General features: G+C 39.8%; 3 protein-coding genes across 4 annotated transcripts in view; all 3 read right to left on the bottom strand.

The window, feature by feature from the left end:
• Positions 1-3,960: 3,960 nt before the first annotated feature.
• LOC143449963 (uncharacterized) lies at positions 3,961-8,579 on the bottom strand. 2 transcript variants are annotated; one of them, XM_076950319.1, is made up of 13 exons: positions 7,804-8,579; positions 7,148-7,370; positions 6,815-6,961; positions 6,333-6,574; positions 5,860-6,055; positions 5,672-5,764; positions 5,484-5,574; positions 5,213-5,256; positions 5,013-5,110; positions 4,737-4,794; positions 4,485-4,571; positions 4,212-4,357; positions 3,961-4,120 (listed from the first exon to the last, which is right to left on the bottom strand). In XM_076950319.1, exons 1-13 carry the CDS (start codon positions 7,921-7,923, stop codon positions 3,995-3,997), a joined length of 1,671 nt encoding a protein of 556 aa, XP_076806434.1. In that variant the 5' UTR covers positions 7,924-8,579; the 3' UTR covers positions 3,961-3,994. The 2 variants fall into 2 exon arrangements, with proteins under 2 accessions (XP_076806434.1, XP_076806435.1); XM_076950320.1 differs by having other exon boundaries at positions 5,860-6,046.
• Positions 8,580-8,731: 152 nt separating this feature from the next.
• Positions 8,732-15,734, bottom strand: LOC143449962 (uncharacterized). The gene is made up of 16 exons (XM_076950318.1): positions 15,488-15,734; positions 14,519-14,662; positions 13,850-13,923; positions 13,579-13,732; positions 13,251-13,417; positions 12,824-13,031; positions 12,629-12,753; positions 12,320-12,453; positions 11,489-12,182; positions 11,236-11,362; positions 10,982-11,139; positions 10,514-10,779; positions 10,350-10,450; positions 10,159-10,281; positions 9,779-10,078; positions 8,732-9,705 (listed from the first exon to the last, which is right to left on the bottom strand). The coding sequence occupies exons 1-16, from the start codon at positions 15,617-15,619 to the stop codon at positions 8,830-8,832; spliced, it is 3,783 nt and encodes a 1,260-aa protein (XP_076806433.1). The 5' UTR covers positions 15,620-15,734; the 3' UTR covers positions 8,732-8,829.
• Positions 15,735-16,932: 1,198 nt separating this feature from the next.
• LOC143450414 (ferroptosis suppressor protein 1-like) overlaps positions 16,933-23,014 on the bottom strand; it is a 40,741-nt gene continuing 34,659 nt past the window's right edge. The window contains exons 2-10 of the mRNA XM_076950941.1: positions 21,197-21,293; positions 20,679-20,822; positions 20,112-20,244; positions 19,751-19,969; positions 19,511-19,619; positions 19,238-19,390; positions 17,906-18,006; positions 17,736-17,835; positions 16,933-17,625 (exon numbers count right to left, since the gene is read on the bottom strand). Of these exons, the coding sequence (XP_076807056.1) occupies positions 17,471-17,625; positions 17,736-17,835; positions 17,906-18,006; positions 19,238-19,390; positions 19,511-19,619; positions 19,751-19,969; positions 20,112-20,244; positions 20,679-20,822; positions 21,197-21,270 (1,188 nt within the window). The 5' untranslated portion in view covers positions 21,271-21,293 and the 3' untranslated portion in view covers positions 16,933-17,470. The remainder of the gene's footprint in view (positions 17,626-17,735; positions 17,836-17,905; positions 18,007-19,237; positions 19,391-19,510; positions 19,620-19,750; positions 19,970-20,111; positions 20,245-20,678; positions 20,823-21,196; positions 21,294-23,014) is intronic.

Raw genomic sequence — 23,014 nt, 5'->3', positions numbered from 1 at the left:
AGCTTTGAAAACTGGACTTGCATTTTTGCTCGTCTGTACATCGCTTGAAGCAAAATTGGAAATTTTCTTGCGTTTATTTTCAAAACGTGCAATGACAATGGCAACAAGGCTGCAAACCGCTTATTTGGAAAAAAAACAGCAAAACAAAAGACAACTTCACGGGAATTGTGCAATTTATGCTGAAATGCTGCAAATGTTGGACTGGAAATACATTTCTCTTTCTTTTTCATCTTTCATTAACCTTATTATTTCATTTTTAGAAATTATAAGCTAGCCTGTAATTTGGTCCCAATTATCGTATCTTACTGTACGGTTCTCTCAGCCAGTTTGTGCCTTAATTGTCACAAACCAAGCTCATGTTTATACCAAGCTAAATTATCAGCAAATTACAAGCATTTTGGCCAGCTTATAATACTTCTACAAATTATATTCCACTTAACAAACGCAAGCTTTTTTAGGCTGCTGCGAAATTCTACAACCAACGTCATTGTTTTATCAGTCGCTTAGTGACGTCACAATAATCAGCTGAAGCACGTTGAAGAGTTATCGGCAAATGCTGTCTAAATCTGTCTTGAAAAAGAGCAAGTGGAATGAAGAAAGTTAAGATCGTTTACAAACCCACATTCCCGGATCTCTGCATTTGCTTGATTTGTGAATCTCGTGGCGACTTATATAAGAAAATTATTGGAAGTTTTTACGTCACGAATTGGGTCAAAACAAATTTCGCTGGACACGCTCCATTGACAATGTGGAGATAGCAGTGAAGTAATTTGTTGTCAGGTCTCAGATTGGCTTAAATAAGAGACGAAAACAGCACTGGTCATCCGTGTGTACGTAAGTTTATGCTCTCGTCGTTTAGCCAGGGCGAACGAGACAACAGATAACGTGAAAGTTTGGCGGCTACTAAATTTCTTTTCGTAACTAAAATTCTGCATGACGTAGTATAGCTCAAGACGTCATTGCTACAGTGCGTATAATGACCGGTATCAATGTCATTCCAAATCATTTAAAAAATATGTTTTTCATTGCGTTTTCCGTGAATGTTTTCAATGCACTTAGATTCGTGATCAGTATTTTTTCATTGTGCACGTTAGCTTGATGTGGCTCAGCAAAAACGGAAATCTTTACGTCCGGTTTTTTCCTGCAGTGTGTTTACACTTTCTCAATCTTACTTGCTGATTTCCTGTTCGATCTGATAGTTCACACGTTTTGCTTTCTGAGGTGCTATGACGTTTCGATAATTAATCGTTCTGCATTTTACCTGAGGTTGCTTTGTACTCAGACTACGTCATTCTGCCTTGCGATGTGTTCTAGTTCCTGGTAAATTGCGATTCCAATAAATGAAATTTTATGTGGGAACCTGTGGGTCAAAAGTCAGTACATCAATCAATATATTCTGGCTGCGAACAATTTTACGACCGATACGAGACTCAATTATAATCGACGCCGAAAACACCGCAAAATTTGAACTTTACTCAACTGCGCAACACACTTGATCACAATGAACAACAAAATCTACCCTTGGTCACACGCGTTGTAAAAAGCATTCCATTCACAAAAACATTAAGATACTACATGAGTTATTATTATTATACTGTGCAGCAACTATTGCTTGCCAAACATTGGTCTTACTGGTTGTTGTAGTATGGATTTGACTCTTATATATTAATTATTACCTCAACAATCCCAGATTTAATTGCGTCACAAATAGCATTAACGCCGACTACTAAAATTTCTTATGATTCACTGATAAGTAACTTGGTACTACCACAAAGTCAAGCTGACAGCTCTGTCCTCTGCGCTATATACCACGGCAAAACTCAGGTGGCCTTAAATACATTCTACTTGTCGGGTTGATAAATCGGTAAATAGGTGATTCTCGTGTTCGAAATATTCGCTGTCGGCAATTCGCTTCGTCAAAATAGATTCCAAGGAATTGGGCGCCGCTTAGACCGAAGTGGAAACGGGAAAATTTTGTTCCGCGATCTGTTATTTGATGTTGCAATTCTGTGGTTCGATGTTTTGGAATTTCGAAAAATGGAAACTTACGTCAATCATAGAGGTTAACACTATTAACTAAAACGGGTTATTTCAAAAATAAATTTTTCAAAACAGCTTAACATTAAATCTTCACCAACTGAAAATTACCACTGTAGATTTATATTAAAGAGTTTTTAATTTCTTGACAGATGATGTTGTTTTGAAATGATGATGATGTTATAATCTCTTACCTTGTTTATTGGTTGCCACAGCAACGTTATTTGCTGCTACTTTACTTTAAACGTCACCGGGACCTGAACATCACAGAAACATGGGAAGTTTGTTTCACAGCTGTAGCGCCGCCTTTGAAAAATCCGATTTAACTGATTTCTGCATCATTTCTAGTTATCAATTAAGTTATCTAAAATTAACTTTATGGTTGGTAAATGATCACCCACGTGCAGTAAAACACGTTTAGATTTTGTAAAATAACTGATTGTCCCGGGATGTAGCGATTCTTCGTTGAGTCAGGCCTTTGAATTTTTTTTATAGGCGCTTCAAAACAATCTATGCAATCAAATTTAAAATACCTTTGTGACGTCACAAAAGGCAGCGACCAAATTTACGTCACACCTGATTCATCTTTGTCGAATTTAAACCGACCGATCAACACAAGGCACCGTCATGTCTCCAGGCGTCTTATGACGTCACGTGATCATTCGCTCGTAAACCGCATACTCAAATAATTTTTAATCTGAAGACAAAACTAAAGCGCGTGTTGGATCATAGTGACGTCACACTGAAGTAAAATGACGTGCAGATGATTATTCGAGAGAAGGAGGGCGGCCCATGTTAGCAGGAAAGTAATTTCTATTTTTATTTGACGTGGTTATTTATCTAGTTGTGGCGGAATTTACTTAAAAAGGAGTCTCCTGCCACCAAAAATGTCTTCTTTTATTCGCTAATAATTAATTTTCGATTCGATCGCTTTGAGTTTTTATTTAAAGTTACTTCAAAAATCGCTTCTGTAGGTTTTAAAAATAATTCATCAGAAAGCGTTTGTCGCGCGTTGGAAAAATTAAGACGTGGTGACAACTCGTGATCTGTATTTTCATCTTTAAATAATGCGACCAGAGTTGGCAACACGCCAACAATCGTATTAAGATAAATCTTCATAATCGCCTCATTATTGAACGACAATTTGCAGCGCTTATGACGTAATAGGAAGTCGATGTATGCCAGTTGTGCCATGAAGTTATTTTCTGAGCAAAAACGCAGCAAATTCGTGATGAAAATAATTTGATACTCGCCGAGCTTCTAATTTTATTTTATTAAACTCAACGGAAATCCGTCATCCGCAGAAAGTTTGCAGCGACGAGCATTCGAGAAAAAGTTTCCACAATAAATAAATTTCGCATCAATCTGCAGCCACCGTCCGGCTTAAACGATGCTGTTAACTTTTTGACAAATATGGCGATAATAATTGTTTAATTTTCGGACTTTCGGACAAAAACAAATTAAAATCAGCGATCACGAAGATTGATGACCAGAGATATGGGTTATCATGGAAAAATTCTGTTATTACGTCATAATCAGTTGTCCACATTTGTAAGAGTTCTCTCCGTTGTGCAAAATAAAAGCATTACAACATAGTTGGCAGAGAATTTTCTCTTTAATTGTTAAGCGGCATGAATGGAGAATGAATACTTTCAATTATATGTTGGAACAATCCATTTTGCTTAGACTTTACTGTTCAGTGTCTACTGTACATGTGAAAGCTGTTTCATCGCTCAACATTTCCACTTTGCTTTGTGGTACTTAGGGCGCCTTCTAGCGGCGGTTGTCGTGAAATTATATCTTTTTAATTTTCCGGTATTTCACCAGTAAACTGAAGATCTCGTTCCATAAAATCGTATGTAGCGATCACTCTTGTCCAAATGGAGTTTGTTTTTAACAAAATGTATTCAAAATTCGGCAAAAATTGCGTTTTTCAAAATAAAATAACAAATGCGTGTCATGATTTCGGTTGTTCCTCCTGATATTTTTCGTCTTCATCATACAAAAATAATCTTGCGTACTGGACGCTAGACGATGCTAAAGCGTCTTCGTCCGGAGATAGTTGTAGACTGGCGTAATTTACCTGATAAATAAATGTCATTGCCGTTAAATCTGTGAAATAATTTCAACGATTTTTATCATAGTTGCTGAGTTTTGCGAAAGAGAAAGATTACTTGAGCGGAGTTGCCTGTGGCGCCATCTGACGGTGGACTCTTAAGAGGTTTCAATTCGTTGACATGATAGGCGGGATTGTTAGCGGAGACGGTTGTGATGGTTGTGTTGGTTCTTGAGCGACTTGATTCGTTTCTTTCTCTTTGGTCTGTTAATCATAAAATAATGGTTTTTTTCTCTGAAACTCCAAGACAGGAACTTGCCTAAAAACGCCATTATAATTTTGCAAGACCAATAGCATCATGATACAAATAATAACCAACATATCAACGTACCTGATGCCTGTCCCTCCGCATATGACAAAGGACTGGATCGGTCTTCAATGACGTGTCGACTCTCTATCTGCGCGTAGGTTTGGTCGCCTGGTCAGGATTTTGTAAAAAAAAACGTTTTGACACAAAAAACAAGCCAAGAGTGATCTTATTTTTAAGTCTGCAGAAAAGTACACAGCAACAACTTAAGTAATAAGCGATCCGGTTATGAATACGATTGTGAAGCAAATGTTATGCTCATTGTCACGCACTTACTTTCAACTGGATTCGAATCGATTGAAGCGTACACGTTCTCACCAGCAGGGCCCGCTATCTAATAAACAAATAAACATGTTCAATTTATAACGCGTTCACAATGCTTGGTCCGATTTTAACAGGATAGCATAGGAAAGGTACTGCTTGGGACATCCCGTCTTTTGCTATTATTCGCTATACAGTAATTATAATGCCACGTTGCTAGCATGCCACCTCAAGTGTTTAAACTGCAACAGTTACCAAAATCCATTTCGCTTTATGGGGGATTTCCCTCACCTGAAAATAACTATGATCGGAACGGTTTACGCGATCCGATCTTCGACCATTCCGCGCGAAAAACTCCGACTCGCTTGCTGTGATTGGTGGAATTAAGTCTATTGAACACGACACACATTATATAACGTATTATTCAGTAAGCAGTTGTGATAGGCTCTTTTTCAACTAAGCCAATTTTACCAGAATTGCCAGATACCCACCTGGTGTATTTGATTTCCGATGAAGCCAATTGCATTTGCCAAATCTAAAATAAAACACTACGTCACTTATAACGTCATCGATCACATCACATTAGAAGGTTCATATTTTAGGTCTCGGATTTAAAGTGTTTTAAGATAAATTACAACGTTTTCAAACCGCAACAAACCAACACGTCTTTTAGGAAATTTTTTTGCAACAATATCCATAGACATCTCCTAAACCTATCGAATGTGAATAAGTCATTGGAAAATGTATACATCGTGACGTCACCTTTCGCAAGTTTGCGACATCGACTGCGGTTTGAAGAAGAGAATTGCGGCGCATATGAGAAGAATGAACACAAACAAACTCACGACCACTGCTGTGTTTGCAACAGAAACAATTTAAGTTTATCCTGCTGTGTCATGATTATTGTAGAATAACAAAAGTAAGCTCAGTTTGAAATATTGCGCCACCACCTGGAACAATAATAGCGCTGACTGGTGCGTTTGATGACGTTGTTTCCACAAGGGTAATTACGAGCGTCGTAGTTTCTTTGGTAGAGTTGTTCTCTAACAAAGAATTGTTCCCCAAAGCAATTTGTAAGCTTATTAAGGTATCTGATAGTAAGCTTTACACGCCGTTTACATGACGTCACACATCCAACCTGTTCTGTTTGCGTCAAGCGTCGTGGGCTGCGTAGTAGCTGCTGTTGTTGCCAGGGTAACCGGGGGATCTCCAGTCTCGCAAAGTGCGAAAATCTGTCTCGTCCTTGATATAGAGGTCCTGGTGAACCAGCCGGTGTGCTCGTCCACAAATTCAGCAGCTCCACTACCCCGACTCATAAAAAGTCCCTGTGAAAACTTTCATAAATGTTATTTTGTACTCGATTTGTAACTAGGCAATAAGGGAAAGTTTAAAAGGAGAACACGCCCCACAAATGTATCATCGTGTGTTTTAAAGTGTTTTAGCAAGTCTTTCAGGACACACTGTGTTGTTTCCGGCCTATGCACGGGGCAAGTGATTTCACAGCTTGGAGTTGAAGTAATCGTATTACTCTAAGTTGACTCATTAAGAAGATGAATACAAAGATCCATCCACATGCGCTTGAGTCATCCTCTGATGCTCTATGATAGCTACCTCAGACATAGGCGAGCTGATAAGCGATTTAATCCAAACGCTCTCTGTGATGGATTCCGAGTTCATGTAATTTGCAGTTAGTATGGCTAGCTCTTGAGTGTCCAAACCAGCTAAGTCGGCGTGTCGCCTTGCACAGGCCTGTTTGGCATCTTCCCAGTTGAGTCGTGTTTTCAGCAGCTCAAAACACTTCCCATTAAACGCAAATGAATTGTTTTCTCCACAATTGTCAAAATCTTGTATGACTGAAATAAGTTTTAGAGATTCACGATGGCGTTAGGTTCAATTGAAACGAAGCTTAGCAATCACAATTATTACGGGAAATTGTGTCGTCAGCTGATAATTTTCCATAAATAAATGCTTTTAAACACGTGAAAATGCCGAACATGAAAACTTTAATGTATAAGGGTTTAAAACAAGCAAAAAATCAGCGCACATTTTCACAATTAGGAACGAATTGAGCGCACAATTCCAAGAGCACTCACCCTGATCAACTTGGCAGAGGAAGGGATGATAAGCGCTGCAAGATTCTAACTCCCACTTCGTGTAACGGTCGGTTTGTTCCGTGTTTTTCAACGCTCCACATCCCACTCTTCCACTCGATTCCAGCCGTCTTTGAAGGGTCGCGTCGCCTTTAAGTTTCAAAGAAAGAAAGATTAGTAAGCGATATACGTCACAAACTGAGCGCTAATCTGAATGGAAGTTAACTTTAAAAACAGATAAAGCCGAAAAACAAACCATAAGCTTTCTCGGCTAGCATATGTTATGCCTTAGATTTGTTTTTTTATTGTTTCAAATTTAACTTCTCAGAAACTCACCGACGTAACTCCCGTCCGACCAGGTGCAATTTGTGACGTCACATTTCAAGTCGAACCAGATGAAGTCGGTGTTGGTCCCGATGTTTCTCGCGATCGCTTCGAATTCTTCCAGGTCAGAAATTCGAGCTAGATAACCTCTAAAGTTTGAGCGACACCAAGCGAAAGCAGTGCTTTGGTCTTTGAACTCGTTTCTCAGAAAATAGCAAATACCGTCGTTTTGCAACTGTCGAGCAGATGAAAAGGTGAAAGGTTTCACTTTTACGAGCAAAGAAAGGCGCTATAATGATGTCATAATGATAAAGAACGGCGCTATAATGATGTCATAATGATAAAGAACGGCGCTATAATGATGTCATTAAATTATTCAGGCCAGGGGAATATTTTAAATGTCAAGATTTCTTTTTCTACTTTAATACACGAGCTGCCCCAGAAAAGGTGTTTAATGGTGATAAAAAATAATCAAGTTTATCGGTGTATGGTTGTTCAGTTGTTCAAGTTCAAGTTGTTCAGTGTATTTTATACAGAAAAAGTTGAGCCACTTTCAAATTTTATGATATTAAATCCTTTATTGCTTAATATTCTGATCATATTTGTAAAAACATCATATCTATGCTTTGCATGAACTTGCAAGTTTCAAACCTCTTTTTAAGACTCACCTTGCCGTTGATTAAAGTTCCCAATGAGAGAAAAGAACCGGGGCATTCGTTTGCTAAAGTTTGACGAAAATAATTCAAGTGAATCCAACAAGTCAGCAGAAATACACAAATCTTCAGCATCTTCGTCTATTACTTCGTCTGCTTCAGTCACTTAAAGAATGAAACTAAACAATAAACGCGGTCTCCAGTTAACAGTCACACGTTAGAGCGTTCTTGAAGAAGTTGTAAAATCTATGACGTATGTCATTACTAGCTCTGTATAAGCTGAAAGAGGTATATAGAGGTCATTCAGGTTTATTGTAGCAACTGGTAAACGACATAAAATATTCAAAGCCTTTGTAGTTCTACAACAGATGTAGTTCTACCTTCGTCGGCTAATTAACCGCGAATTGTTTACAGTAACTATACCTGCCTATCTATTACTATATCGATTGTTTGGGTAGCGAAGATTGTCTGCTGAATTACTTTCCAGTTATTACAAGCTAATTGCAACAAATCTATTTTCCTGCTTAATCTTTTACGTCTCTCGCCTCAAGTATTAGTGGTTAAAACCAATTCTATTTCTGTCATGCTTTGGAAGTGCATCACCACGCAAATAGATCTAATACGCCCGGTGAGAGTCGTAAGAAGCTAAAGCGGAAACAGTTTCATGATGATTGCGTCGCTACCACCGCTCATGACTCATCAATTACGTCCTTTATTTTATCATAATGTTGAATAAACGTCACGTGGGTGTTATCACCATGGCGACGTTGAATCGAAATTACCTGATGGTGGATCACGTGCTTAATGAGCTTTTCTTAAAATGTGCGTGAGAATTATGCTTGGTTTGTAATTATAAACACTCTTGCTTTGTTCAAGTTATTATAATAATAACTTCGGTGCTGGGCTTATGCTGTTAATCTGGTTTAAGATGGAAATTTTCAGGTAGGCAAGGACCGACAGCACGGAACGCAACTTCTATACCGGCCAAACATCAAATACTTATATCATAACCATATCGTGACAACAACAAACTACACTGAGTTAAACGATCGTCGTCACTTTTAAATCTGGAGTTGAGATAAGAGTTGTCTGTGTTTTTTGGCGGAAATCTTCAATTTCAGTGACCTGTGGGTTGGACACTTTGCGCTTGCCCTTCAAGAGCTTGTTGATGCTTCCGGAAGTGGGCGCCCTTTCATTGTTTTGATTTAGGACTGACGTCAGTGGTTTGCTGGCAGAACTTCGGTCACGGTTGACTACGTTGTGTCTGTTCTGTAAAAAGCTTTTTGTGGTCTCTGTGCTGGTTGCTCCGATGTTGATTCTCTCGCATTGTTCCTCTTCCTTTCCACGCTTCGTGATCAGTCTCTTTATTCTCCCCGCAGCGCTGGTGACGACTCCCGAATAGAGAATTGGATTCAGCGCGCTGTTGATCGGCAAGAGGACGACCGCGGTGAAAGAGTACACCCATGCGGGGATTGGAACGTAGAGAAGCCCGCAGATGGACAAGACGCACACCGGCATGTGACAGAGGAAGTCGGTCAGAACGAGTTTCCCGATGCGTTTGTGCATGTCTGAGACCCGGACGCTTCCCCTGGAGCTCCGACGAATCTTCAGCGACTTTCGATGGGAAAGGATCTTTGTCGTCGATTCGTAGCAGATCAAGGAATACGCTGCCGCCACCAGTAGAAAAGCGACAGAGTTCATGGTCACCAGCAGCGCTGTGTACCTCGCCGTCGCTGGGAATCTTGATGACGTGTGAGTCGTGACGTCATGTTCAAGGGGGTAGAGAGCTGGAAGGCAAACTCCGTGGCTGCTATAGTAACCAAAGTACCCTTTGATCGTTAGTTTGTCGAAAAGCGCAGTCAATCCATCGTTTAAGTCGGTCCAGGTGGCGCCAATGCTGCTAAATTTGGTGCAAATCTGGGAAAGAAGTTTTACGTCAAAATCAAAACAAGAAAACAATAAAAAACACACTTTTTGTCAATTTGCTGACTTCTTCCTGACTCCGACTCAGCGCGCAGACTTTCCTCAAAAATGACGTCATCGAGGTTTTGTTCACCACCTCTGTCGCAAAGTACAACGTCGCGCCTGTTCCCTGGCTCCTGCCGGTGAAAGATGACGTCACAAAAGCATCGCGTAATGACGTCAAAAAGGGGGTAAGGCCAAGCATGATGGAGACGACCCAGATGATTAAAGTTAAAAAGAGGACGGTTGTGGTTTTCAAAGCTTTGACGCCCCAAGGTCGAATGACGGCGTAAAGTCGGAAAGCGGTCAGGGCCACCATGATGCCCACCTGTGAGTGAAGACATTTTGTGATTATCCTCTACTGTTAATTCATATTTACGGTTATTTAATTGTTTCTACGAGACCAACCGAGGCCTGGGTTGCCGTCACTATCAGCGCCCCGAGGTTTTCACACTGTGCGCTGCTCCGCCACGCCATCTCGTGGATGCAGTACGACCCAGAAAATTGAACAGATTTCACAGCAATGAGCAGCTGCAAGTTACATGGGGTTACGAAAATAAATGTACCCAGATAATTGCAATCGAAATATGCCAACTGACCAAGTAGACTCCGGTCAACAAATCGGCCAGTGCCAGATTGACCACCAAAATGTCGTTGCATCTCATTAAAGGAGAGCTTGCCAATGCCTTCTTGCGGTCACCTGCAATCACGATGACGTCATATCAGTCAGGAAAACACTTGGATTTTATGACGTATTGCTTACGTCTGTTATTGGGAGAAAACAAATTCGAAAGCTGAAACATGGGTGGTAAATGGAATTGTGACGTCACAATCTTCTCGAGCGTGGTAATTATGACGAGTAAATTGCCGACAATGGCTACCAGCGCCATAATCCAGACCCAAGCTCGAAGCCAGGGATGCGTTATCAACTGGTCACGTGACGATAGCGGGTCGTCTGCGAATAAATCTGGATGTGGACATTCGTCACTTCCGTCGGAGCAATCTCGTTTCCCATCCATGACGTAATCTCTGAGCAAAGGGCAGATATTTTAACAAAAAGTTATTTTACTCGCTCTGTACGGCAACGCTACCTAACAAGAAGGCGATTTTGATATGCTATTTTCATTTTTAAGTTTTATTTCAAGTTCCCAGTTGTAAGCAAAAGGAAACTAAGCGGCTTGTGTTTCAGTTATTTGGGTTTGAGCGACTTGCGCTCATGGAATTTACTCACTTCTCCACAAAATAAGGCGGTAGTTCATCCTTGCAGTAAAAGTAATGAGAGCAGTTCCTCTCATCCATTCTGTCAAAACAATCGACGTGACCGTCGCAAAGTCGCTTTTTGTCAATGCTAATCAGCTTTCCGTTGGAGGGCGTCGTGGAGTAGACTTCCTGGAAGAAAGAAATAACGACCAAATTTATAACAAAAAGGCAGAAGCAATTGAAACTTTTACTTGTAAGGTAGATCAGACAAGAAAAGCCTTCTACCGTGGTCAATATCTCGCATTTGAATCTTGTGTCGTCACAATACATTTCATCCGCTTCATCGTTGCAGTCTATTCTTCCATCGCACACTTGGTGTGGCCAGAGAGGCACTGTTTCATCATCAGGACAGCTGAAGATAAAACATTTTTTTTCCTTTACTCTATGACCTATGGCCTTTGATTGACCCCTACTTATATGCTCCTTGCTTTCCTACCTGTTACTATCTGCGTGTTACAGAAAGTAAAATTTACCACACCTGTATAGTCCTGCTAAATGCTCACAGAAATCCGGCATTTTAATCACGTGGCTACAAACGGTTGTATTCTCTTCTATAGTGACGTCATCGCACTCGTCAGCCAATCCGAAGCATTGAGCTTTTCCGTCGCATCTAGTAGCAAATGTTGGGATTTCGTCAAAGGCTTGTTGAAAGTATTTTAGATCGTCTGACAATGGGCACAGGAATGACGTATTCGAAGTTTTGTATGACGTCACATTGTGTTTAGCTGAGCAAAATAATTCGTCAAGTTTGTCGTCACAGTCACGGATTCCATCACAGATATTTTGAAGAGGAAGGCATTTGTAGCTAGTAGCACTGACGTCACATAGCATGTTTGCTTGTGGACATACGTCACAAGGATCAAGTGAGTTCATTTCTATTGTAACAGTATTTGTCGAAGTTTTGCGAAAACAAATGTTTTGGCAGACTTTTGTAACGTCATAGTTGTCATTGTGTATTTCACAGAGGCACTCGTCGGATAGATCAAAGCAATCAAAGACGCCGTCACAAAACTGCGACACTTTAATGTTGACATTGTTCGAATCTAGGCACGTGTAGTAACTTCCTGTGATTAACAAGCCGGCCATTGGCTCGTCACTGCCATCGTCACAATCGGTTATTGCGTCATCAATCATCAGCTGGGGCAGGACGCAAGTTCGGGTTGATGATGACCCTGAAATAAGTGAATATATTTTTTGCGACAAATGATCGAAAACAAATTTTCAAAGTCGAAGAGTCTAAACATAAAATCAAATCTGCAAGTTCTCAACGTCATGTTGTCTCCACAGCAACAGAACGATGATGACGTACCTGGTTTCGATTTGCTAATCCGACATTTAAACCCCGATCCAATTTCCGCCTCGTCGCTTCCGTCTTGGCAATCCACTATTCCGTCACAGAAGTAACCACGTAATATGCAGTGTGACGTCACTATACCGGAATCTCTAAAAAACAAAAGAAATTTTAAAAGAACGCGGAAAAAATCTGTTCGTGGCTTGATCCAAAAAGAGAATTTTTGCGAAGGAATTTGATGGTTATTTAATGCAAACATATAAAAACCGCTCGCGAAAAATCTTAGCGTGGATCCAGCTCATCATGGCGTAGAGTGCTCACACTTACCTCATGACGTCACCAAGTGACGTTGGGTTGGTGCATTGAAAGAATCTTGACCGCTGTTCTTTGCTGCAGTGTTCTGTGTTTATTTCATCACTGCAGTCCATGCAATCAACTATGCCGTCACAAAGCTAGAAACATATTTGCAAAATAAGTAGCAAATTTATTCTTTGCTTTTCTAAAAAGTAGATTTCAAATTACTTGTTGACTTCGCAAGCATTTCTTTTTTTGATCACATGACCACTCGTCATCGTAGCAGTGCAATGACGTCACTGTTTCGTCACTGCCATCCGCGCAATGAGCTATGCCGTCATTTACCCAACATCGCGGGATGCATCGCGTCACAGTTCGTCGTTCATCCTCGTCATAGCATGGATGCTCCAGGGACAAGATGCAGACGTTTAACGCTCTATTGAGAGGAGAAAATCAAAAACTTGTTAATCTTTGGCGGGGAGAAGTTTTCCAAAATTATTCCTTGTAATTTTATCACCATGGCAACGTTACGAGGAAGATATGATAGACTCTTCCAAACGGTTAAGCGCGGATGACATCACCGTCATGATCATGCTCGGGAAGTTTAAAGAAGCTTGCTTTGATCGTGGAGTGTGTCTCCAGGATAAAATTTTACCCCGGCTTTTCATCCTCGCCTTCCCCTCCGCAATCCTTCAATCCGTCTCCCACTTTGTGCCTAGGAATGCAGGATCCGTCCGAGCAGCGGAACTCCGTCTCCAGACATTTCCCCATTTCCGTTTCCTCATCCTCGCCATCCGGACAATCCCGTTCCTTGTTCCAGACCTAATCTCACATCAGAAAGGTTGTGACAGTTGCGTCATAAAAGCATATTATTCTCGTAATTGTCCATAAGTCAATTACATCAAAACATCGCAAAATAATTAAAAGGAATTAAATTCTAGATTTTTTCAAAATATCTTGATTGTATTATTACGTCATTTCACCTGAGATATTTTTATACAGACTCCGCTCTTCTGGCATTTAAATTCCGTTTCTTGGTCGCATTCTCCTGCTGACTCTTGGTCATCGTCTTGCGGCGAGCAAGTTTTTAAACCTTTCCACACAAGGTGTCGCTTTACACAGTTTCCGCTACCGCATCTAATTTTAGAAAAGTTTTATTTTTAAAGAAAATGGCCAAGGGAGTTGAAATATTTTAAATTTGAGGTGAAATGTTGCTAGAACTAAAACACCATGCTGCGGTTTTAAATTATTTACTTGTATTCGTTGTTGTCGTCACAATGGAAGTCTGAGACAAACCCGCCGTCGCTTTTATCATGGCAGATAGAAATCTAAATATTAAAAACAAGCGTCAATCGGTGTGAGAATCTAACATAGTAAATATGACGATGCGCATTCAAACTGCGTCACAGAATTTCCAAGGTATTAAAAGAAAAAGCTGTAAAATCGTGAAAAATTTCCGCGCCTCGAAATATTTACTTTATGACGAAAACAATGTATACTGTTGGTTTCTTGAAAGAAGTTAAGAGAGGGTAGAGGGTCAACACCTCCCCACCTTTTTTTAACTTCAAGACCAAACGCATAAAAAATTTATCAGCGACGCTTCTAAATTAGATTTTGAGAATCGGGATTTCTGCTGCATGGCAATGTTTGAAGTAGTTCTCAAAAGACACTGTCCAAAAATGATTTAAATTCTAATCCTTATAAACCACCGTCTTGCATTATTTATACACTGTATAATCCATACTTATAAGTTATATGCAAAAGCAGATCTAATGACCAACCACTGTTGCATCTTAATTGGATTTTATAAAGCTCGTGATTTTTATAAACAATGCTAACCGTCTCCGATAGAAATCAAATAAATAAAGCCACCGTGCGCTAAGCGTAATTGCAAAATTTGCTGAAAGTAACAAAACTTCTTACCGCGCCTTTGTTGTTTATGTATTTGCGATCGACACATTGTCCGTTTCCACGGCAACGAAATTCAGTTCTAGGGTGACATCTAGCGAGTGGTTTATCTTCGTCACTGGTGTCGTTCCCACCACAGTTCATCCTTCCGTTCATAACCTGAGCAAAAGGCAAGTTGGTGTTACGTGGGGCGATATAGTAAGAGTCGGTGCCCTTTTCAACCCACAGGTGTTTGTCGTTTAATAGTCTTAATTTAATTCGTCCGTGGGTTGAATCGATCTGGAGCCCATTAGTAAGACGCACCTCACAGACAAGATGGACTTTGTTTAAGGTACAGAAACATATTGTGGCTGCATCATACAGCGCTAGTGTGGTCTATCACCGATGTTTCAACTTAATTAAAAACAATCAAACCTGGCAGATTAAATCAATTGAAAAAAACAGAGTACCGGGTTTCCAGTTTATTACTTTAGCACCCATGTACCGTATTACTCAGCCTAACAACGTTATTTACCAGTTATTTACGTACTTATTCGAGCATTGATTAGTGGTTACACTCTGGGATAAAGTAAATCTATGCATTGCTTGTTTAGTTAGAAATTTTAGATCTTTTGTTATAAAGCTTTGACCTGTTTCTATTCGTCTAAATTTTGAACCTGAGTAGCTTCTTTCTTGCAATATGACATCACAATGAGTCAACATTACGTGCTACAGCAAAATAATCTAGCGGAAGATACAAAAGCATTCAGGAAGAAAAACGTCAGTGCGGCAAGGAATGTTAGCAAGGAAAGAATACGTAGATAACCACAGGTTTACAGGCACATCACAAACGAATCAGATTTCCAACTGGGGTTAAAGGGCCTTTGATTAAATTGCGGGCGACTAACAGACCATAAACTTTGTGACGTCATAGTAGTTGTCGCTCGTGTGCTAGCTGGCTTTATTTCTGACAAAGACATCGAACTTTTTAGAAATATCGCTTACCAGGAATCGATCGATGCATTTCTTTGTGACGTCACATTGAAATTCTGTTGGATGACATTTTCTTCCTCGGACGTAGATAGGATCAGGCCAAAACATAAGTAACAGTAAAATGCATGAACGCAAGGACGCCATGATAAAAAACCTTGCCTTATCACTGCTGATTTATTGATTGAAATTTAAAACTGGTCCTTAGCACAAAGTCAATAGAACTTTCTGCACAAATATTGACCCAAGATTGCCGGTAAGTGATGTTCTAACAAGTTTTACAGATGAAAAAATCTCCACCATTATGTGTTCTTTCACTAAAGACAATACAACTTTCTGATGTGCTCGAATCCAGCACCGCTGTCTCCAAACCATGACCTTACAGCTTTTGTTCTTAAATTTTAAGGCACAGCTAAGCGAAGCGAGTTCCATGTTTTTTCTTTCCCTAAATTTGTTGTTCCTTTTTTCTTTTCTCCTCAGCAAAGGTTATTGTCACATCACTTCCGTTAATATTTAATTTGTGTAATTTGCGGTCGAACTTTGCGCCGATGATGGCCTCAGATCGATAGAACCTTCTCCGTCTGGCGCATTATACCACCTGCCGTCGCCAAATTCCTTTGCCTTAAGTAAACGGCTTTTTCGTACAATCCGCCTTTTTTTAAAAAAACGTTAGATTTTATTTTGGTCTCTTTTCCTCGCTTGAACGGAAATGTTTAACTACTGGGAGAAAATTCATGATCTCATGCCAGTGCCCTTCAGCCTTTTTTTTTGCGGCAATCCAAATAATAAGCGTAGATTAATAGCTTTGGCGACCCATATTTTGCGAACTACATTCACACAATTTTTGTTAGCACGAAGTGAACTTAGTAACTACGGTAGGCGGCGAACCACTTTTGCATCGCGACCCAGGGGTTGAGAAGCACTGTTTTTGCGACGGAAGTAAAGAAACATTTTTTAAGCATTTCAAAGCTAACCTTGCAACTCGGTACTCGATGCTCTTTCATGTAAGTGGATGCCAGAACTCACTTAAGTGGTTGCGGTTTAATGCTTGCTTTGGTGCAAGTCGAAAATAAGATAAATTTGTCTACCTTGCAAGTCGGAGAAGCGGAAGTAAACTGAATAAATCTTGTGACTTCATAGGATGAAGACAATAGCTTTAACCAGCTTCTTCGAACCTATTGCTCGTTGCTACAGAGACGATTACTCTAAGCACGTTTTAATGACGTCATACCGCTGCGTTTGCATTCTTCCCAGCACACAACAACATCATACTTTATACTCCGGTTAAGACGGGAAACGGTCGGTTTCATTTCTGAAATACGCAAAGAACTACCTTAACGTTCATTGACAGTCAGCCGTTTTGTCGGCGACATCTAGCGATTTTTGATTGCGATGGTTTGACCATTTTAAGCTTGGATCAATTCGAATATATTATAATGTAGATTATGAAACAATTTTGCTTGAACTCGGAATTTTATTGCAGATTTTTTGCACAACTCGTCTTTAGCGAATACTCAAGAAAAAACGATAAACAATTTCCGGGAACTAAAAAAATCAGACTGAATACATTTTCATGCACAAATTTGAAAAGAAAAATACTCGAATTCCCAAATAGGTAGATGTCAGAAAATCGCAGGATTAAAATTTTAGGAAAATGTGCGGAAAAATTTCAAGATTGACAGAAAAATTAGGAGCAGACTCGCCTGTAAAGGTAAACGTTGTAATGATTGAAAAACTACACCTGCAACGCGCACTTAAAATTCTTAACGAAGAAAATTAGTGTTGCATATAGCAGACGTCACAAACTCTTCTATATTACGTCAACAAACACTTTGAATTCAAATTCTTTGAACTTTACAGCAATTACAAAAGATATATTCTTCAACTACAGGTTGATTGGCAAATATGTGAACCAGATTAAAAGATGCAACACGCAATTTAATTAAATCTACAAGTACAATATCATCAATGCTTCGAGCGATCAGACACTGCAGCGCTTTATTTCGGAGGTTTTTGCCCCATTTCTTTCCACGTCATCGACACAAAGACGTCTTTCGCTTTGATGAACTTCGCCATGAAGTCGCCCAGGACCTTTGTGCCGGACTGGGTCAGCCCCCCGTCTCGACCAATGGGAAGAGCCATACGGAAGCCATCTACCAATCACAGCGAAGTTCAGTTATTGTAATACTTTCTACACAAAGATCCAATATTTCCAGAAAAAAGATAAATTTTAGGACAAAGATCTGCAAAAGAAGCGACGGACCTGGCTTGTAAGCTTCGAGAGGTTTCCTTCTTGCGATGTTTATGAGATTCTTGTACACATGGGATCCCTGGGCCTGTGACACACTCGCCAACTTCACCTCCTGCAAAGCACAACACGGAATTTCTCTACAAGACGTTCATTTGTTTCGCCGCCGAGATGTCGTATCTTACGTCATAATCGTTGCAATCTCCGATCGCGAAAACATTGTTCGCCCCCACAACTTCTAAATTCTCGTTAACCTTTAGTTGACCCCTTTCGTTCATGCTGCCACCTAGTGATAAAATAAATAAAAAATTTCAGCTGTCTTCGAACCCGAGCCTATGTCACTGTCACTGAGTGTGAGGTGGCGGCAACTTTGATGTAATAATATGCTACAAATGTTCAGCATCCTGCATCATGTGCAACCGTGGCGGTAGTTCCAAGGCCGGGCAGCAGAAGACATTCTGCCGTGATAAGTATGGGCCAGACGCGGTAGAACCTGCAACAAGTTCTCGGATAGCGAGCGCAAAGTTGTAGGTGGTCGACAGTGGCTCAAAACTTTACGGAGACAGTCAAGTTCCCGCCCAGTATTCATGGGCGATGGTTAAAATGTTGAAACACGATCGAAACTCAGTGAGCAACCAACGCAGCGATATGAATGCGCATCTAATTTGCTTCTGTCGCTTGAGGGGTCAAATCTGGTCAAGTCGTGACGTAACCAGCGCATGGACAAGTGTCTCGCAGGATTTTACGGAGAGGCAACGACGAATCCTTCCAATGTGGAAGTAGCAGGAACTAGCGATATTGTCGACTTGTTCGGTCATTAACAATGATCGATCGTCCACTCAGGGATGGCAAACATTTTAATCGGGACGAGTGTTTAGGATGAAAAAATATGAGCTAATATGAATTTAAGCATGTCAAAGGTCATCCAGGATTTAGTTCTTTGAGGAAAGTCTCGACCTGGACAGGTGCTAACTTCCGCAGGAAATCATCATCACCATCAACCATAGCACTGAGCTAGATGTTGCCAGCGTAACATCGATGCGCAACTTGGTGTTTAATGTAAATGTTACTTATGAATTAGGGATGCAAGGAATGTAAGGACCCAATGGTACATTTCACGGAAACATCAGGGGCGATATTCTTCCCCACACTGACACGTGATCGGTAAAATAAGCGCGGAACCAATCAAGCACGTGACAAAACCACGAAACACGAAATGCGGCGAGAGTATCACGTGATTTACCACATTAAGAGCGGATGCGAGGCCGAACATCACGGACGGCTCATTCCTCAAGAGCGATGTGGTGGCGTTGACTTCAAACATCAAAGCTTTGCCGGTAGGATGGGCGGCGTGGTAAATGTAATAATGATATGATAAACCGAACTAATTTTGTTCGCACTGGGTGTGAACCGAGATTACTAAATTTGAGTCTAATAATGAAACCGCATCTTACATGCGATTTCCAGGCATCTGTTATGAATACGACGACAGTTCTATAAAAATAAAAGCAACCAACCAAGTGCGTCCTTGTAAGCGTCAGAGTTGACGTAGAGACCAAAGCAAGGAATGACAAGGTCAGCATCGATGACCTTACCACTCGATAATTTGACCTTTAACCCTTCTGTCTGCTTGTTGATTGGTAGATCAGAAAGGTTAGTGACCTTTTCATCTAAACACAAAGTGGGTAATTTTATCAAACGAGTTACGTCAAGTTTTCAAATTGCTTTTGCGAAGTCTTGAACCAAAAAAAGGGCAAAAAAGTTTCAAGGCAGGTTGTGTTGCTGCTCACTGTATAACATGTTGATTTTCTTGATTTTAAACTTCTCTGTGATCATGTCCTGGGCTTTTGGGACAAGTTTGGGAGAAACGGCGACGTCACTGTTGTGTACAATTGTCACCTGATACATAGAAGACGTCGACTGTTAGGAAATAGTCAGATTTCACAGATAACAATCCTATAAAGCCTGATACTTCTCTAACTTGGAAACAAAGCGTAACAGAGAGATGCTAAATAGAAGAACCAGCTAACCTCTTTCTGGCCAGGATAGTCGGTTGCAATCTCTCCGGCCATTTCAACTCCAACTGCACCACCGCCCACAACCACGACTTTTTTTGCAGCTTTGATTTCGTTCGTGTAGTTTTCGTAAAGTTGAATGAGCTGCGATGTCGGTTTGTCGTGGCGACATTTTCCAGGGAATGGTCCGCTTGTCCCGGTCGCGAGGATCAGTTGTGTGTAGGGGATGGGGGTCTGTTAAATTTCAAGTCAAACAGGACACAAATTTGCTGTCATCAACCTTATGACATCTTGCGCTGATTGTAGAGTTAAAATACCGGCCACATGAAAACATTTGTCTTTATTTTGTTAACCATTTCAGACGCATCTTTCATACCGGATCATTTTCAAGAGAAACTTCTTGCTTTTTCATATCAATGGCGATAACTTTCCCTTGTTTGAAATGTTCACCAAAGCTCGGCTCATACGGAATAAAAGTCTTCTTGGCAAATCCAGGCTCAATAGCTGCCCTGGTAGCAGAAATGTTGTAAAAAATATATTCAGGAACATTTATAACGTCCTAAAATTGTGCGTATTGCGAGAAAAGCAAAAGTTTTACACTTGTGCATGCAACGATAAGCAAACTGGTCAATCACAGATTCATTAAACTAATAATTACATAAAATAAAGTATCTGTTGAACGTTAATGAAGTAATTATACTGCAACTAATATGCAAGATACTTTGTTGAGAGATTTAGATTGATACAAAATATAGAGAAGAAATTTATGTGAAACTGCTTTGCAACGTTGCAGGAAACTACATTTATAAGCAAAATGCTGAGAACGTACATTGTACATGCTACGACGGTATTATCAATAACTTATAAACAACTATTAATTAAACAATCCATCAATGCAATAACCACTGTGACCACATCAAACAACTGTGTTAGACTAAAATACCTGAGAGCAGCCATGTTGTGATGGAGGGCATCTTTTGGATCAATCAGCGTGAAATCTCCTCGACCGTTAAGTTCTTTCGCTAAACGAGCTCCAGCATATCCACCCCCCACGATTACCACCTGCTGGTCCGAGCTTAGTTTCTTGCTAAAAAATTTATTGAAAGTCGTTTTGATTCTTTAAATCAATTTAAACTGAGACGTTAGCATTTGACTGAAATGACTTCTTTTAAACTGGTTGAGTTGGTTGGTTCGCACTGGTTTCACTGGGCAATGGATGGCTACGCCAGCCCTTTTCATCTCGCAACATTTTGTCAAATCTGTTATAACTAATGACAGTCAACATTATAGCTTAGGACACACAAAATTTACAAGCACGGTTCATATATGTCAAGCTGAAAAGCATGGCAGTCTTCGACAAGATCTCGGTGGTGCAAAAGTTAGCAATGGGGGGCAATATGGAAAACTCCACGAAATCTTGAGTGCACAATCACCATGCTTTCCACTATGGTTTACACTGACCCGGCATCTATAATGCGGCGATATCCATAGACAACGATGCCTGCACCTGCAGCAATTCCCAAGTATTTCGCCATATTTCAAAGTCAAGCAGTATAGCTTAAATGTCTGTCATTTGAAAAAATAAAATAAGTATAAGTAATAAACTAGTTTTTAGCTACAGTTTTTGCCTGGTCATGTGTGAAAAGCTTGGGGACTTTTTGATTTGCATTCCCTCATTAACCCTATTTAAACCGGGTGAGTGAAATTACTATTTTAACTATGTGTGGATGACACGGCACACAAATTTTCAATCGTTAATTACTTGAAAACTATAAGTCGTAAACTGATCGGATTTTTATAGGTTAGTTGCAAAAACATCTGGCTTCTAGTATACATCATAATTGTAAATTTAAAGAAAGTGTATTTAGTGTAAATTAAGATTTTCTTGTTACGCCGCGCCCCCGCTGTGTGAAAAACTAGCTGACCGTGAGAAGAGAACGCAAGAGAACAGTTGGCCGAGTAAGTTGTGCGTGAATGAGTAAACGAAAACGATACGCTTCAATGCGGAGAGCAAAATTATGAAAATATTTCAAAGATTACAAAATCAAATTTTATAAAAAAAACATGGACAGATAACTGAACATTTTTTAGAAAAACTCACCAAAATTCAAGTTTTTACAGCAAACAATGTAACTGTACGCCACGTTTTGCTGTGACTGTGTGCAGGGTCAGCCACACATAGTGTAGATAGGGTTAAAGGGAAAGCATTACAAGCAAAATCATTAGAGTTCTATCAGACGATGTAACTAGAGTGCATTCATTGCGATGCGACGAACATTATGAGATCGCTGAAGCATGTTATGTAACTGATTATGTTGTCTACACATGATCATATCAACTATCTAAAAGGAGATTGTCATGCGTCTTTATGTCATAGGGAGATAAGCTAAACTTTTGTGTTGCCAATAAACGAATGAAAACTACTGAACTATTGCTTTTAAAGGAACAGCATAGATAGCAAATTGTTGAGGTCAAATTTTATCACAATAAATCAATATTAGGCCAACTAAGCTATAACTTACGTAATCTTTCATCAATCACTCATTTTATTTTTATTTTCGTATCATGTTTGTGCTTTAAATATTTTAAAAGATGCTTCATTATTACCTTTTCTTGGCTTAATCTTAATGCCTACTACTGTAGTTAGTGTAATACAGATATCTAATGGAAACTGAGGCAATAGTAAATAGTGCAAACAGCAACGAATCAAACCACGCCCAACAAAGTAAATAAAACGCTTCATTAAAAGACATGCCAAGATGATCCTTCATCGTCATGACAGATAAAGTATACATTGAAAACCTATTTTTACAATGAATAACAAAGCAAAATGACTTAGAATGGTAGGTAGGCTATCCCGCAAAAACTGCAGCTTGATAATAAGAACAGCCACCCAAAAGATTTCTCTCGCTGTTAGTTGTATCTAAGGGGAATTTACCTTTTCTCAAAACAAATTTTAATGGATTTATTCATTTTGTTTTTTGTTTTTTTTCCATATGTGTCATTACTCATTATATTTGCTTTGTAATAAATTTAAGCTTTAATCTCGTAACTACTTGTGCTTAGCGTCATCGATGTGTTTCGTTGCGATAGTTTTATTTAAAATTTAACTTATAATTCCTCTCACTCTCTTTTTCTTAATCAATCAACACGATATGTAGCCTAGTAGGCCTACTTGTATAGACTACGTATTTTCGTTGTACATTTTATAGCCCTAAACGGTGGTACCAAAAAAAAATTCAACAAAAAATTTTTTTTTTGCATCTGATCATTCTGTCA

This window comes from Clavelina lepadiformis, chromosome 3 (assembly GCF_947623445.1).
Source record: "Clavelina lepadiformis chromosome 3, kaClaLepa1.1, whole genome shotgun sequence".
NCBI lineage: Eukaryota > Metazoa > Chordata > Ascidiacea > Aplousobranchia > Clavelinidae > Clavelina > Clavelina lepadiformis.
Note: the sequence above shows the minus strand (reverse complement) of the source record. Positions and strands in the feature narration are given on the sequence as shown.

Excerpts from the sequence above, each read along its gene's own strand:
- LOC143449963 (XM_076950319.1), bottom strand. The coding sequence starts at position 7,923 with ATGCTGAAGATTTGTGTATTTCTGCTGACTTGTTGGATTCACTTGAAT. Across the intron at positions 5,765-5,859 it reads GCTTGACGCAAACAGAACAG|AGAACAACTCTACCAAAGAA; the intron begins GTTGGATGTGTG and ends ATTCTTTGTTAG. Across the intron at positions 4,121-4,211 it reads CCACAGGCAACTCCGCTCAA|GTAAATTACGCCAGTCTACA; the intron begins GTAATCTTTCTC and ends TTTATTTATCAG.
- LOC143449962 (XM_076950318.1), bottom strand. The coding sequence starts at position 15,619 with ATGGCGTCCTTGCGTTCATGCATTTTACTGTTACTTATGTTTTGGCCT. Across the intron at positions 12,183-12,319 it reads GATTAGCAAATCGAAACCAG|GGTCATCATCAACCCGAACT; the intron begins GTACGTCATCAT and ends CACTTATTTCAG. Across the intron at positions 10,079-10,158 it reads TGACGGCAACCCAGGCCTCG|GTGGGCATCATGGTGGCCCT; the intron begins GTTGGTCTCGTA and ends CTTCACTCACAG.